Genomic DNA, 17,461 nt, shown 5'->3' with positions numbered 1-17,461 from the left:
GGGAAGCGGGAGATAGAAAGGGGGAGAGACAAGTGAGACACCTTCAGACTTGCTTCACCACTCATGAAGCTTCCCCCTTGCAGGTGGGGACCAGGGGTTTGAACCAAGTACGCCAGTGCTTAACCAAGTACGCCACCACCTGCCCACTCCCCTCCCAGCACTTTTTCCACTAGACCATCAAGAAATTAATTTCTTCTTCAATAAAAACAGCCAAGAAGGGAGTCGGGCAGTAGTGCAGTGGGTTAAGCGCATGTGGTGCAAAGCGCAAGGACCAATGTAAGGATCCCGGTTCAAGCCCCTGGCTCCCCACCTGCAGGGGAGTCACTTCACAGGCGGTGAAGCAGATCTTCAGGTGTCTATCTTTCTCTCCCCCTTTCTGTCTTCCCCTCTTCTCTCCATTTTTTTTATGTTTACTTTTTGTTCTTCTTTTTCTTCTTCTCTCCATTTCTATCTGTCCTATCCAACAATGATGACAACAATAATAACTACAACAATAAAACAATAAGGGCAACAAAAGGGAATAAATAAATAAATAAAACTATTAAAAAATAGTAAAAAAAAAAAAAACAGCCAAGAAAAGACCAATGTTTCCCTGTCTAACACAACAGTGTAAACACGTTTTTATTTTCCTTCCTTCTTGAAGTCCTGCTGATAAGATGTGAAATTGATATTGGTGCTCAAAGAGAAAAGGAATGGAAGAAGTGGCTGAAGTAAGGTACATTGTGGAAAGTGAAAGGCAGTTGGAACTAAGGAGACTGGCTTCAGTTTTGGATCTGTCTCCTTTGATGCCTAGACTGGGGGAGGGTGAGAGACAGATTGATTTTTTTTTTTTTTTAAAGATAGGAACAGAAAGGCAGAGAGGGAATGAAAGAGACCACAACACTGAAGCTTACTTTAGTGCGGTGAGGGCCAGGCTTGAACCTGGGTCATACATGTGGCAAGCAACATACTGTCCTAGTGAACTATTTCACCAGACTAGGATACTGATTTGAGTCACCAAGCCCAGGATGTCAAATCAACTGTCTTACATACAAAGGAAATCATGGGAAAAGAACTTAAAAGAAGAAAAATTGTGTATGAACAAAATAAAAATATGAGTAGAGAGATTAAAATTGTATAAGAAACAAACTTGGAAACAACTAAGTTTCCTTTAGTCAGAGAATAAATGAACTATGGTACATTCAAACAATGGGTTTTAGATTCAGTTCTAAAAAATCAACTACCAGGGCATGAGAAGAAATAAAAGAACCCTAGTGTACATTCCTAGTGAGAGAAATTTAGTGAGAGCCAGGAGAGAGTTCAGCCTGTTAGAGCATCAAGTTGCATGCCTAAAGCCTCAGAAGTCACAGGTTCAATCTCCAGCACCATCTTCTCTCTCTTCTTTTCTCATAGTAAATAAATAGATATATCTTGAAGAATAAAAGGAAAGAGGTCAAGTGGAAAAGGAAAATTCCTAGTACTATATGATTCCATTATATGACATACTGGAAAAGACAAGTCTATGTAGAAAGAAAAAAGATCAGTGATTATCAGTGGAGAGAGGTAGGAGTGAATGAGTGAAACAAAGGAGATTTTAGGCAGTAACTATTCTTAACAATATTATGATTGTGGATACATGTCAGTTTATAACTTGCTGAAGCCACAGAATGTATGACACTGTGTGAACCATGGCACAGTGATGGATTCTGAATGATATGTCACCATAGGGCCATTGAATATTAACAAATGTCACACTCTGGTATGAGATGGAGATAGTGGGAAAGGTTTTGAGTACATAAAGATAGAGGGTAGGTATATTGCGAGTTTATAGATTTTATGTTTAAATTTTTTTGTGAATGTGTATCTCTGCTCTTTGCATTTCTCCCTCTTTGTTTCTAATCATCTATCATAAAGAGAGAGGGTCCACTAGGAGATGTGGAATTATATAAATGCAAAGCCCCAGTGAAAACCCTTACAGCCTAATATGAGGAGAGGAAATAAAAAAGAATGACTGAAAATAAATAAAATCTGAGGGAATCCATCAAACATACCAATATATGCTTGCAGGAATTCTAAGAGAATTTCTTCAACACTTTTCTTCAAGTAGTATAAATCCAAAGACACCCACACATATAGTAAAATTTCAAAATTTAAAGACAAACAAGGTAGGGGAAGTGAAGCAACTTACTTATTTTTTTACACATTTATTTTTTAACTATATTTATTTATTGGGTAGAGACAGCCAGAAATTGAAAGAAGGGCAGAGACAGAGAGACACCTGCAGCACTGCTTCACTGCTTGCAAAGCTTTCCCCCTGCAGGTGGGGACTGGGGGCTCAAACTTGGGTCCCTGTGCACTGTAACATGTGTGCTCAACCATATGCACCACTACCTGGTCCTGAGAAGCAACTTATTACAAACAAGAGACCCCTAATAATGCTAATGTCTGATATCAAAAACAAATAGAATAACTAAAAGTCCTAAAAGAAAAAAAAACTGTCAATCAAAAATTAAATATCCAGAAAAACTGTTTTTATTTTCTTTTTTGCCACCAGTTATTGCTGGGGCTTCCACTGCTCCAGGTGGTCATTTTTTTCCTTTTAATTTTGACAGACAGAGAAATTGAGAAGGATGAGGGGTTAGAGTGAAAGACACCTTCAGGCCTGCTTCATAGCTTGTGAAGCATCCCCCCTACAGGTGCTTGAACCTGGGTCCTTACGCATGGTTATATGTATACTTAACTGGGTGTGCCACAGTCTGACCCACCTAGAAAAACTGTTGTTCAGTTGGGCAGTAGTGTAGTGGGTTAAGTGCACATGGTGCAAAGCTCAAGGACCTGCATAAGGATCCTGGTTCAAGCCCCCAGCTCCCCACCTGCAGGGGGGGGGTCTGCTTCACAAGTAGTGAAGCAGGTCTGCAGGTGTCTATCTTTCTCTTATCCTCTCTGTCTTCCCCTCCTCAATTTCTCTCTGTCTTATCCAACTACAACAACAATAACAACCACAACAAGGGCAACAAAATGGGAAAAATAGCCTCCAGGAGCAGTAGATTTGTAGTGCTGGCACTGAGCCCATGATAACCCTGGAGGCAAAAGAAAAAAGAAAAGAAAAACTTTTTTCAAGAATTCAGGGGGAAGTAACATTTTCATTTAAAAAGCTGAGGAAATTCAATAAAAGGAAATTCAATAAAAGGAATTCTTTTAAGTAAATAAAAAGCAAAACTAGGCAGAAAGGATTTTTCTTTCTAACCAGGATTTGTTTATTTACTAGTGAGAGAGCAGGAGATATGAGGGAGAACTAGAACATTTGTTTGTAACATGGGAAACCAGGTATCAAACTTAGGAAGATTTCATGATCATAAGTTCAGCACTATAACCACTATAACCACTGTGCAACCTCCCAGGTCACACAGATCATCAGACTAGAATTTTACAAAAGGATCTATTTACATGCTGTAAAAGGATCTATTTACATGGCATTTCCCCTGGTTGAATGCACATGTTAAAGTGTGCAAGGACCAATATCACTGATGAATATAAATGTTAAAATATTTAACAAAATTCTAACCAGCCAGATACAGTAGTATATTAAAAAGGTTGTTCATTATGACCAAGTGGGGTTTATCCCAGGGATAGTTTAATATACACATACATATACATAAATCAGTCAATGAGATCCACCACATCAATAAAAGCAAGACCAAAATCCATATGGTCATATCAATAGATGCAGAGAAAGCCTTTGACAACATACAACATCTCTTTATGATCAAAACACTACAAAAAACTGGGAATAGATGGAAAATTCCTGAAGATAGTGGAGTCTATATATAGCAAAACTACAGCCAACATCATACTCAATGGTGAAAAACTGGAAGCATTTCCCCTCAGATCAGGTACTAGACAGGGCTGCCCACTATCACCATTACTATTCAACATAGTGTTGGAAGTTCTTGCCATAGCAATCAGGCAGGAGCAAGGAATTAAAGGGATACAGATTGGAAGAGAAGAAGTCAAACTCTCCCTATTTGCAGATGACATGATAGTATACATGGAAAAACCTAAGGAATCCAGCAAGAAGCTTTTGGGAATCATCAAGCAATACAGTAAGGTGTCAGGCAATACAATTAACATTCATAAGTCAGTGGCATTCCTCTCTGCAAACACTAGAAGAAGTTGAAATTCAGAAATCAGTTCCTTTTACTATAGCAACAAAAACAATAAAATACCTAGGAATAAACCTAACCAAAGAAGTGAAAGAGGGAGTCAGGCGGTAGCGCAGCAGTTAACTGCACATGGTGCAAAGCGTAAGGACCAGCCTAAGGATCCCAGTTCGAGCCCCCGGCTCCCCACCTGCAGGGGAGTCCCTTCACAAGCGGTGAAGCAGGTCTGCAGGTCTATCTTTCTCTCCCCCTCTCTGTCTTCCCTTCCTCTCTCCATTTCTGTCCTATCCAACAACAGCGACATCAATAACTACAACAATAAAACAACCAGGACAACAAAAGGGAATGAATAAATAAATAAATATTTTTAAAAAAAAGAAGTGAAAGGTTTGTATATTGAAAATTGTGAGTCACTACTCAAGGAAAATGAAAAAGACATAAAGAAGTGGAAATATATTCCATGTTCACGGGCTGGAAGAATTAACATAATCAAAATGAGTATACTACCTAGAGCCATATACAAATTTAATACTATCCCCATTAAGATCCCAACCACATTCTTTCGGAGAATAGAACAAATGATACAAATGTTTATCTGGAACCAGAAAAGACCTAGAATTGCCAAAACAATCTTGAGAAGAAAGAACAGAACTGGAGGCATCACACTCCCAGATCTCAAATTGTATTATAGGGCCATTGTCATCAAAACTGCTTGGTAGTGGAACATGAATAGACACAATGACCAGTGGAATAGAATTGAGAGCCCGGAAGTAAGCCTCTACACCTTTGGACATCTAATCTTTGACAAAGGTGCCCAGACTATTAAATGGGGAAAGCAGAGTCTCTTCAACAAATGGTGTTGGAAAAAATGGGTTGAAACATGCACTGTATTTCACCATATACAAAGGTAAATTCCAGTGGATCAAAGACTTGAATTTTAGATCAGAAACTATCAGATACTTAGAGGAAAATATTGGCAGAACTTTTTTCTACATAAATTTTAAAGATGGGGGTCGGGCGGTGGCGCAGTGGGTTAAGCGCATGTGGCGCAAAGCGCAGGAACTGGCGTAAGGATCCCGGTTCGAGCCCCCGGCTCCCCACCTGCAGGGGAGTCGCTTCACAGGCGGTGAAGCAGGTCTGCAGGTGTCTATCTTTCTCTCCCCTTCTCTGTCTTTCCCTCCTCTCTCCATTTCTTTCTGTCCTATCCAACAACGAATTGTGTCAACAAGGGCAATAATAGTAACCACAACGAAGCTACAACAAGGGCAACAAAAGGGGGGGGGGAAGTGGCCTCCAGGAGCAGTGGATTCATGGTGCAGGCACCGAGCCCAGCAATAACCCTGGAGGAGGAAAAAAAAACAAAAACAAAAAAAAATTTTAAAGATATCTTCAATGAAACGAATCCAATTACAAAGAAGACTAAAGCAAGCAAACACCTATGGGACTACATCAAATTGAAAAGCTTCTACACAGCAAAAGAAACAATTATCCAAACCAATACACCCCTCATAGAATTAGAGAAGATCTTTACATGCCATACATCAGACAAGAGGCTAATAACCAAAATATATAAAGAGCTTGCCAAACTCAACAACAAGAAAACAAATAACCCCATCCAAAAATGGGGAGAGGAACATGGACAGAATACTCACCACAGAAGAGATCCAAAAGGCCGAGAAACACATGAAAAAATGCTCCAAGTCTCTGATTGTCAGAGAAAAGCAATAAAGACAAGAATGAGATACCACTTCACTCCTGTGAGAATGTCATACATCAGAAAAGGTAGAAGCAGCAAATGCTGGAGAGGTTATGTGGTCATAGGAACCCTCCTGCACTGCTGGTGGGAATGTAAATTGGTCCAGCCTCTGTGGAGAACAGTCTAGAGAACTCTCAGAAGGCTAGAAATGGACCTACCCTCTGATCCTACAATTCCTCTCCTGGGAATATATCCTAAGGAAACCAACACACCCATCCAAAACGATCGGTGTACGCATATGTTTTTAGCAGCACAATTTGTAGTAGCCAAAACCTGGAAGCAACCCAGGTGTCCAACAACAGATGAGTGGCTGAGCAAGTTGTGGTTTATATACACAATGCAATACTACTCAGCTATTAAAAACGGTGACTTTGTCAAAGGAACCCTCCTGCACTGCTGGTGGGAATGTAAATTGGTCCAACCTCTGTGGAGAACAGTCTGGAGAACTCTCAGAAGGCTAGAAATGGACCTACCCTATGACCCTGCAATTCCCCTCCTGGGGATATATCCTAAGGAACCCAACACATCCATCCAAAAAGATCTGTGTACACATATGTTCTTGGCAGCACAATTTGTAATAGCCAAAACCTGGAAGCAACCCAGGTGTCCAACAACAGATGAGTGGCTGAGCAAGTTGTGGTATATATACACAATGGAATACTACTCAGCTGTAAAAAATGGTGACTTCACCGTTTCAGCCAATCTTGGATGGACCTTTAAAGAATCATGTTGAGTGAAATAAGTCAGAAACAGAAGGCTGAATATGGGATGATCTCACTCTCAGGCAGAAGTTGAAAAACAAGATCAGAAAAGAAAACACAAGTAGAACCTGAAATGGAATTGGCGTATTGCACCAAAGTAAAAGACTCTGGGGTGGGTGGGTGGGGAGAAAACAGGTCCATGAAGGATGATAAATGACATAGTGGGGGTTGTATTGTTAAATGGGAAACTGGGCAATGTTATGCATGTACAAACTATTGTATTTACTGTTGAATGTAAAACATTAATTCCCCAATAAAGAAATAAAAAAAAAATGGTGACTTCACCATTTTCAGCCAATCTTGGATGGAGTTTGAAAAACATTTTAAGTGAAATAAATCAGAAACAGAAGGATGAATATAGGATGATCTTACTTTCAGGCAGAAATAGAAAAACAAGATCAAAGGGGAAAACACAAGTAGAATCTGAACTGGAATTGGCGTATTGCACCAAAGTAAAAGACTCTGGGTTGGGGGGGGCAGGAGAATACAGGTCCAAAAAGGATGACAGAGGGCCTAGTGGGGGTTGTAATGTTATATGTAAAACTGGGAAATGTTATGCATGTACAAACTATTGTATTTACTGTTGAATGTAAAACATTAATTTCCCAATAATGAAATTAAAAAAATAAAATAAAATAGAAAATTTCCTAGAAATTTGCAATCTACTAGAACTGGTACATATAGAAAAGGCCATCAGAACAGAACTCTCATTAGGAGATGAAATCAGTAATCAGAAGTCTTCCAACAAAAAGTACAGAGACAGATGGCTTCACTACTGAATCCTACCAAATACTGGCAGGAAATCAACACTAATCCTTTTTAAACTCTTCCAGAAAATAAAATAGTAAGGAAAATATCCTAACACATTACATGAAATAAGCATTGTACTGACCAAAGCTTAGTAAAGATAGCATTAGAAAATTGCAGAACAATATAGTTTATGACTATAGATGTAAGTCTTAAACAAAATATTAGCAAATCAAATATAATAGCATGTAAAAAAATATGAATGCAATGACTGTTTAACATATGAAAAAAACAACATCAGCAGAATGTTAACTGCAAAAATGAAGAGTGAAAACTACATGATTATATAATTGTTGTAGAAAAACTACTCAACTAATGTCAACACCTTTCATAATAAAAATATTTAATATTTTATTATTTGAAATGATGATGGTCATATATGGCATACCCACAAATAACACTGAACTCAGTTGTGAAAGACTAAAAGCTTCTCTTTTAGACAAAGAACGAAGCAAGGATACCCCTTTCTCTTACTTTCAGTCAATATATAAAAAGTTCTTGCCGGGAGTTGGGTGGTAGCACAGCAGGTTAAACGCACGTGGCATGAAGCATAAGGACCGCATAAGGATCCTGGTTTGAGCCCCGGCTCCCCACCTGCAGGGTGTCTATCTTTCTCTCCCCCCTCTGTTTTCCCCTCTTCGCTCCATTTCTCTCTGTCTTATCTAACAATGGCGACATCAGTAACAACAACATTAATAACTACAATAAAACAAGGAAAACAAAAGGGATTAAATAGATGTTTAAAAAAAGAAAAAGAAAATATATATTATTAGGATGCAAGAATTCCTAAAATTATAAATATTTAACACATGCCCTAACAAAATCTCAATAACTTTTTTCACAAGTAGAAATGCCCATCCTAAATTTATATAGAATTCCCCAATAGCCAATACTATCCTGCAAAAGAAGAACAGAGTTGGAACACTCACACTATCTGATTTTTAAACTTACTATAGGGTTAACTAGACAATATGGAATTGGCATAAAGACAGACCAACAGTAGTGTAATAAAATAAAGAACTCACAGTATCTTCTATATATATAGTGCCAACTGATTTTTGACAGGGCTACCAAAGCCTTCAATGGAGAAAGACAGGAGAGAGTCTTTTCAATAAAAATGGATCTCCATATGCAAGATAATGAAGTTGGAACCTTGCCTTCCAAGCTCCCTTCCAAGCTCAAATTCAATCCCAGGTACCACCATAAGCCAGAGCTGAGTAGTGCCCTTGTAAGAAAGAAAGACAAAAGCCTGAATTATGATTTTTCATGACCAAATAAGGTAGGAGGAGGAATAAACAGCAAATAAAGGTCCATTCTAGTTAATTTTTTTTTTTTTAAATATGTGAAAGAGTGTGGTGAGGATACAGAGACAATGGAACACCTGTATGCTGAGTAATGAATGGTACAACCACTGTGGAAAACAATTTGAAAATTTCTCAAATAGAATTTGTGATCTAGTAATTCTACTACAAGGTATATATCAAAATAATTGAAAGCAGCAATTCAAACAGATACTTGTACACCAAAGTATTTATACCAGTATTTTCACAATAGCTAATAGGGGGAAACAACCCAAGGGCTCATCAACAGATGAAAGAATAAATAAAATGTATATAACAATGGGATATAATCCAAGTTTTAAAATGAATAAAGAGGGGCCAGGTGGTGCACACCCAGTTGAGTACACATATTATCATGTGCAATGACCTGGGTTTGAGCCTCCACTCCCCACCTCCACAGGGGAAGCATCACAAATGATAAAGCAGTGTGGCAGGTGTCTCTCCAACCTTCCCTCTAGACTCTCTCTTTTCAAAATAAATAAATCAATAAAATGAAGTGGTAAGGTATACTACAACATGGACAAAGCTGGGAGACATTATGCTGAGTCAAATAAACCATTCATAAAGGACAAATGTTAAATTAATCCATTTTTCTGAGGTAATTGTAACAAGTAAACTCAGAGTCAGAAAATAGACTAGAAGTTATCAGGAACTGAAAAGAACTGAAATCGTAAATTTTTCTATTTTTACCATAAGAGAAGTAAGAGAAGTCCCCATGCCTACAAAATATCAAAGAAACAGAGAGTCTTTCCAACAAATGATGTTAATACTATGCCTGAAATTATGTGTGCTGTCACCATAGGGGCTGAGGCCCCAGTTTCCTTCCAGACCTGAACTCTTGCCCACAGCAACTTAGTGGTGGCTGAGAACATGCAAGTTCAAACCCTTGGTCAATCAATACCCAGGCTTGTTTGACCTCAGTGTAATAACTTCTGCTAAGAACTTGTGATCATGAGCCCCTGGTTGCCATAGTCCTCATGCACAGACCTCTGGCCCACATTCTCACTGAACATTAAACATAATAAGAAGATAGGAGAAATTATCCACGTTGATGGATCAAGACAACCTGGATGGACCCCAAATTTAACAGAGCTATGTAAACTTCCTAAAGATGCCTTCAAAGTAATGGCCCTAATGATGTCCACTAAAATGAGAATAATGGAAGAGAAACACTCCAAAGGTGGATAAAGGGTGAGAAATATCCAAACAAATACCACAGAGCTAAATGCAGTAATAGAACTAAAAAAATATGGTAGAGGGGCTCAGCAGCAAAAAGAAAGACACCAAAGCAATGAGCTGGAGGATGAGGTGGAGTAAACCAAACAAAAGGAACATCAAAAATAACTAAAATCATTGATGCAATATGATGGCACAACATCAAGAGGGACAACATTTAAAATTTATTTATTTATTTATTTATTTATTTATTCTCTTTTTGTTGCCCTTGTTGTTTTATTGTTGTAGTTATTGTTGTTGTTGTTATTGATGTCATCGTTATTGATGTCGTCGTTGTTGGATAGGACAGAGAGAAATGGAGAGAGGAGGGGAAGACAGAGAGAGGGAGAGAAAGATAGACACCTGCAGACCTGCTTCACTGCCTGTGAAGCGACTCCCTTGCAGGTGGGGAGCCAGGGACTGGAACCGGGATCCTTAAGCCGGTTCTTGTACTTTGCATCATGTGCGCTTAACCTGCTGTGCTACCACCCAACTCCTTAGGGACAACATTTTAAAAAAGATTTTACTTATTTATTAATGAGAAAGATAGGAGGAGAGAGAAAGAACCAAATATCACTCTGGTACATGTACTGCTGGGGATTGAACTCAGGACCTCATGCTTAGGAGTTTTTATCCATTGCTCCTTCACTGAGGAACAACATTTGCATCACAGTGTTCCAGAAGGAGAAGAGAGAGAGAGAAATGGGGCAGATTATTTTTTGCCAGATTTATTTGTTTTTGCCACGAGCGCTTAGCCTGCTGTGCTACAGCCCAACTCTAGATTTATTTGTTTTTGTTTTCACTATGGCACTGCACCTGCACTGTTCCACTACTCACAGCACTCTTTTTTTCAGATAGAGGGTGAGAGAGATGGAGTTAGAACCAAACAGAGACACCACTAATGAAGCATTGTACTCCCATATGGTAGCCAGACACTTGAACCTAGGTTTTTGTGTAAAGTGTGTACTCTGTTGGGCGAGCTTCCAAGGTTAGAATTTTACTTGAAGAAATAACATTTAAGAATTACCCTAACCTAAGAAAGGAGGCAGACATGTTTGGGTGCTGTGGTATTTTTCCCTTTCTCTCTACCCGAATGAGAAATTAACCTGAGTGCTGAAATAGCACATATGCAAAGCCCCAGCTGCAAAGGAAGACAGGAGGTGGAGAGGAGAGACAGAAAAAGAAGGAAGAAAGGAAAGAAAAAAGTAAAAATAAGCAAACCATGGCTTTGGAGGAAATATTTACAAATAATATATATGATAAGGGATTTGTATCAAGAATATATCAAGAACTTTTATAACTCAATAGTGGAAAAGACAACCCAGTTTAGACTTGAGTAATGAGTTGAGTAGACAGTTTTCCAAAAACAATAGCTGAATGATTATTGAACATACGAACAAACTCTCAACATCATTTGTCATTAGGGAAGTGTACTTCATACTCTGAGATGCCAAGTAGGGCAACTGTAAGGAAAAACTGACAGTGATAAGTGGTCATGATGTGACAATATTGGGATGTCTGTGTGTGAAGCTGGATGCTAAGACAGTACAAACATTTTGGAAAGCAATTTGACAGCTTCTCAAAAAGTGAAATACAAAATTCTCATATGATTCAGCAATTCTATTCCTAAGTAAACCAATGTCCTGTCTGCTCAAATACTTGTACGTGACTGTCTTTTGTTCCAGAGCACTGCTCAGCTCTGACTTAAGGTGGTGCAAGGTGGAGCTTGGGACCTCAGAGCTTCAGGCATGAAAGCCTTCTGCATTACCACTATGCTATCTTCCCAGCAGCATTATTCACAATTGACAAAAAATATAAACAACCAAGGTGCCCATCAGCTGACAACCGGAAAAATAAAATAAACTGTAGCCATAAGTGAAGCATTACTTGACCTAAAGGGAAGGAAGCACGGACACATGCTACAACATTGATGAATCTCAAAAATGAAGAAGCTAGTCACAGAACATCATCTTTGATTCTATAAAGTGTCCCAAAACACTTTATAGAATCAAAAGAGTAGATAAGTGATAGAATCAAGAGAGTAGATAAGTGATAGCTTGGGACTGTGGGTGAGAGAAGTGAGGAATGACAAGGTTATTTGGTGGAGGGGTGTTACAACAGTGTGCTAAAATAGATTATATTCAGCTGGGAAAACAACTTCCTGTTTTGCCATGTGCATGAACCCAGGTTCTAGCCTGGCCCCCTACATTGAAGGAAGCCTCGGTGCTGTGATATCTCTCTCCCTCTCCCTCCTTCTCTCTCTCTATCTCTGTCTTAAAATGTCAACCCAAAGCAGTGAATCCATGGCAAAGACAAAAATAAACATAAAATAGATTCTATTAATTCTATTAATGGTTGCACAAGTCTGCCAGTACACTAAAAACTTTATGCTGTGAAATTGACAGGCTTCCTTGCCTAGCCCCTGGGGACAGAGTATCAGGGAGCAGGATGTGACTCTAAATTTGCTACTGAGGGCAGGAAACCCCTCAGATCTGGGGACAGCGTGAGGGGACTACTGCAGAACTAGACTCAGATTCTTTCCTCAGCGTTAGTGACAGTTGTCTCCAGATATCTGCCTTTGAACACAATTTTAAAACCTTCCTGGATGGACATTCTATAGTATTAATGTCTTTCTTTTCTTTCTTTCTTTCTTTCTCTCTTTCTTTCTTTCTTTCTTCCTTTCTCCCTCCCTTCCTTCCTTTCTTCCTTCTTTCCTTCCTTCCTCCTTTTCTTTCTCTTTCTTTCTTTCTTTCTTTCTTTCTTTCTTTCTTCCTTTCTTTCTTTCTTTCTTTCTTTCTTTCTCTCTTTTGTTAATGAGAGAGATAAGGAGAGAGAGAGAGAACCAGACATCACTCTGGCACATGTGCTGCTGGGGATGGAACTCAGGACCTCATGCTTGAGAGTCCAACACCTTATCCATTGCACCACCTCCCGGACCACACAATGTGTTTCTTTAATAACCAGGAAGTTACCAAATAATGAACCCTGGTGAAGACTTATAGATGAACACACAACCATAGCACACACATGGGAAGGGAGGGAATAGAGCTACTATACCACTCAGACAATCATGCCTGAGGCTCTGAGATCACAGGTTCAATCCCTAGCGTGACCAGAAGGAAGATGTCTCATTAAAATAAATATTAAAAAAACAACAACACTGGAGTCAGGCGGTAGTGCAGCGGTTTAAGCGCTTATGGCTCAAAGCACAAGGACCAGAGTAAGGATCCTGTTCCAGCTCCCAGCTCCCCACCTGCAGGGGAGTCACTTCACAAGCTGTGAAGCAGGTCTGCAGGTGTCTATCTTTCTCTCCTTCTCTCTGTCTTCCTTTCCTCTCCATTTCTCTCTGTTCTATCCAACAATGACATCATCAACAACAAAACAAGGGCAAAAAAAGGAAATAAATAAATATAAAAAAACCCATATTATTAAATGCATAATTTAGACCTGTGTCTTAATTCTGATTTGAATGAAATCATTTAGAAAAGGCATAAGAAAAATAACTGGGAACGTCCGAACATTCTTTTCAGCAGTGGTCATGAGATAGCAAAATAGCTCAACTGGATGGGATATGGCATGCTGGTGGTGGGAGTTGTGTGAATTGCGCCCCTCTTATCCCACAATCTTGTCTATCAGTATTAAATCACTAATAACTAAAAAAGAGACAGAAGCAAAAAAAAAAAAAAAAAAAAAGGATAGTTCACCTGGGAAGAAGCCTCTTTGTCATACACCAGACCTAGGTTCAACCTTCTGGCCCCCAGGACACTTCTGGGTAGGTGGGGGGATCTTCAGTCTATGGTCAATCTCTCTCTCTGCCTCCCTGTCTCTGCTCTCACTTTCTAGCTGAAAAAAGTCTTCCCAGAGTGGTGAAGCCATAGCAATAAAAATAACAACAAAAATCAGAAGTAGGGCTGGCAAAATAGCTCATTTGGATAGTGAGCTGCTTTAGCATGTGCATGACCCAGGTTCAAACCTGGCCCCCACTGCTTTGGAGGAGACTTTGGTGCTGTGGTCTCTTTCACTCTCCATCTTTGCCTCTCTGTCTCTATCTTAAAAAAAAAAAAAAAAGAAAAAAATCAGAAGTGGTCATGGCAAAATTACTTTTTTTTTCTTCTTAAAAAGGTTTTGTTTTTAAAAGCTAGATCCTGAGGTATCTACAGATAGGAAAGAAAATGTTTAGGACTGATTTGCTTTCAAATAATCAAGTGGGGAGGGGGAGTGGGAGGAGGAGTGGGGGATGTGGATGATAAGAGGTTGATGACAGAGTGATTACGGTTCAAACTGTTTGATCGATAGGGGGGATTGGTGATGCTTTCCTCTCTACTCTTGCAGAAGTAGTAGTTTCCAAATAATTTTTTTTCTTTTTTCGCCACCAGGGTTATAACTGGGGTACAGTGCCTGCACAACTCCACTATTCCAAGTGGCCATTTTTCTCTTGATAGAGGGTGTGAGACTGAAAGAGGTAAAGGGTGGCGGGGGGGGGGGGGTGGAAGCCGGGCGGTAGCGCAGCAGGTTAAGCGCATGTGGAGCCAAGTGCATGGTTGGGTTTAAGGATCCCAGTTCAAGCCCCCAGCTCCCCACCTGCAGGGGAGTCCCCTCACAAGTGGTGAAGCAGGTCTACAGGTGTCTGTCTTTCTCTCCTCCTCTCTGTCTTCCCCTCCTCTCTCCATTTCTCTCTGTCCTATCCAACAACGATGACAACAAGAATAACTACAACAATAAAACAAGGGCAACAAAAGGGAATAAATAATAATAATAATAAAAAGTTTAAAAAAAAAAAGAAAGAGGTAAAGGTGGAATCAAGATGGCTGCATGAAAACAACACACCTAGGCTGACTCCCCTCAAAGAAACCACTTCAAATCCTGGCAATTCTAAGTGGAAGCAGGATTTCCAGGCAAAAAAAACTATAGAGGAGGGGATAAAAGGGTGCTGAAAAGGAAAAAGGAGCTGAGTACCTCCAAGCTGTAGGCACTGCAATGACACCATCCTGACTTTTCTGGGCAGATGACTTCACCAATATGTCCTGGAACTTCACTTCTCCAGAGCCCCAACCCACTAGGGGAAGAGAAACAGGCTAGGGGTAGGGAATGACCTACCAATGCCCATGACCAGTGAAGAAGCAATTACAGAAGCCAGACCTTTCATCTTCTGCACCCCACAAAGAATTTTGGTCCATACTCCCAGAGGCATAGAGAATAGGGAAATTTCTGATGGAGGGGATGGGATGCAGAACTCTGGTGGTGAGAACTGTGTGGAATTGTACCCCTGTTATCTTACAGTCTTGTTAATCATTATTAAAACTTAAAAAAAAATAAGAGGGAGAGAGAAGGAGATTCATCTGTAGCACTGCTCCATTGCTTCTAAAGCTTCCCTTGCAGGTAGTGACTGGGGGCTTGAACCTCAGCATGGTAACATGTGTACTGAGTGAGTGAATACCTGAGTCCAATAAAATGGTTTTTAAGTATCCTAACCACTCTGGTGTTCCGGGTTCAATTTGAGGTGGGGTGTCAGCCCTCAGCCCCTCAGTTCCTCGCCTTCTATGTGAGCCAGCTGCACACAATCAGAGCTCCCAGCTTGGGGGTACAGGGCTTCCCCATTTCTGCGTCCTTTGTCTGTCTCACACAGGTGGGTGACTTGGCTAGTGCTCCCAGGTTCCCTTCAGCCACCCACCCCTCAGAGCATGCCACGTGAAGCTTGCCATTTTTGAGTCCCAGGTCAGCCACCTAGGGACCTGTTGGCCACCCTCCAGCACTTACCCAGCTGCTCCCAGCCAGCCTGGCTCCGGTTCCAGCCTCCTCTTCTGCTCAGGCCCAGGTCATTCATTACTCAGGACGTTTATTCTTAGTCTTAGCCGCGATTGGTGCCTGACTGCACTTCCTGGGTTTTCCCCCCAACCTGGAAGATGTAAATCAGTGGCACCCAACCCTTCTCTGCGCCTGTGCCCTCTGTCTCTCACAAGGTGGGGGGCTTGGCCTGGTGCTCTCAGACACCTCTCTGCTGGTCGCCCCCCAGAGCACACCACACTGGCCTGGGAGAACGTATAAACTAGCCCTGGCCTGCCACTTGGGCCTAATCTCCTGCCTTGTTGCACACACCCTGTGTGCTGGTTCTCAGCTGAGGTATCACCTCCTCTGGAAAGCCACCCCTGATTGCACTAGGCCAGGCCAGGTGCCCATTTTCTCAACCCTGTCTTGCTCCTAGCAAAGCCCATTGAAGGTTGACTGTAGTGTGGTCAATTTGAATTGCACCTCTGCCACTTATCAAGAGGAAGTCTTACCATCCATTTGCCTCTCCATGCCTCCATTTTCCTCGTCAGTGAAATGATTGCAAAGAGCAGGACCTATAACACAGCTTAAGAGAATGAAATGACTGTGGTCCGGGAGGTGGCACAGTGGATAAAGCATCGGACTCTCAAGCATGAGGTTCTGAGTTCAATCCCTGGCAACACATGTACCAGAGTGATGTCTGTTTCTTTCTCTCTCTCCTCATATCTTTCTCATGAATAAATAAAATCTTAAAGAGAGGATAAAATGACTTAACACGGGAGTCAGGTGGTAGCACAGTGGATTAAGCACATGTGGCGCAAAGCACAAGGACCGGCCTAAGGATCCCAGTTCAAGCCCCTGGCTCCCCACCTGCAGGGGAGTCGCTTCACAGGCGGTGAAGCAGGTCTGCAGGTGTCTGTCTTTCTCTCCCCCTCTCTGTCTTCCCTTCCTCTCTCCATTTCTCTCTGTCCTATCCAACAACGATGACATCAATAATAACTACAACAATAAAACAACAAGGACAACAAAAGGGAATAAATAAATATTAAAAAATAAAAAAAAAATTTAAAAAAATGACTTAACACAGTTCATTCCCCCTCCCCACACACACTCTCCATGGTTTTGCTGAGGCTTCCTGCCTGCCCATTTCCACCACTCCTGGTAGAATCTTGATTTTTCCAGGTAGAGGGTGAGAGACAGAGATAAAGGGGCAGAGTAAGAAGGAGAAATACTACAGCTTCCCTGGTGCACATCGCTCCCATGTGGTGGCTAGGAACTCAACCCTGGTTCCTCCCACCTGATAAAAGTATACACTCTGCTGGGTGAGCCATCTCCCGGTCGTTAACACAGTAAGTTCTTGGCAGATAGTAAGTTATCAATAAATGAAACCAGACCCTTTATCACACACTATTGTGACTTGTTTCTATGTCTTCTCAATACCCTAGAAGCCTCCCAAGGAGAAAGATAGATACCTGCAGACCTGCTTCAACCCCCCTGCAAGTGGGGAGCCGGGGGCTCGAACCAGCATCCTTACCTGGTCCTTACATTTTGTGCCATATGTGCTTAACCCACTGAGCTACCGCCCGCCCCTCTTATTCGTTTTCTTTTTTCTTTCACTAGGAGTATCACTGACATATAGTGACATACACCATAAGGTCCTGTTGAAGACTGAGACCA

At 40.9% G+C, this 17,461-nt stretch overlaps 1 protein-coding gene across 4 annotated transcripts in view; it reads right to left on the bottom strand.

Moving 5' to 3' along the window:
- The window catches only part of TNFRSF13B (TNF receptor superfamily member 13B), a 35,935-nt gene extending 20,028 nt beyond the window's left edge, over nt 1-15,907 (bottom strand). For 3 of the 4 annotated variants that reach the window (XM_060203272.1, XM_060203269.1, XM_060203270.1), the window contains exon 1: nt 15,776-15,907. In XM_060203272.1, the coding sequence (XP_060059255.1) occupies nt 15,776-15,842 (67 nt within the window). In that variant the 5' untranslated portion in view covers nt 15,843-15,907. The remainder of the gene's footprint in view (nt 1-15,775) is intronic. The other variant, XM_060203271.1, reaches the window with a different exon arrangement.
- Between the last annotated feature and the right edge of the window lie 1,554 nt (nt 15,908-17,461).

The sequence above is a fragment of the Erinaceus europaeus genome, chromosome 12 (assembly GCF_950295315.1).
Source record: "Erinaceus europaeus chromosome 12, mEriEur2.1, whole genome shotgun sequence".
Classification (NCBI taxonomy): Eukaryota; Metazoa; Chordata; class Mammalia; order Eulipotyphla; family Erinaceidae; genus Erinaceus; species Erinaceus europaeus.
Note: the sequence above shows the minus strand (reverse complement) of the source record. Positions and strands in the feature narration are given on the sequence as shown.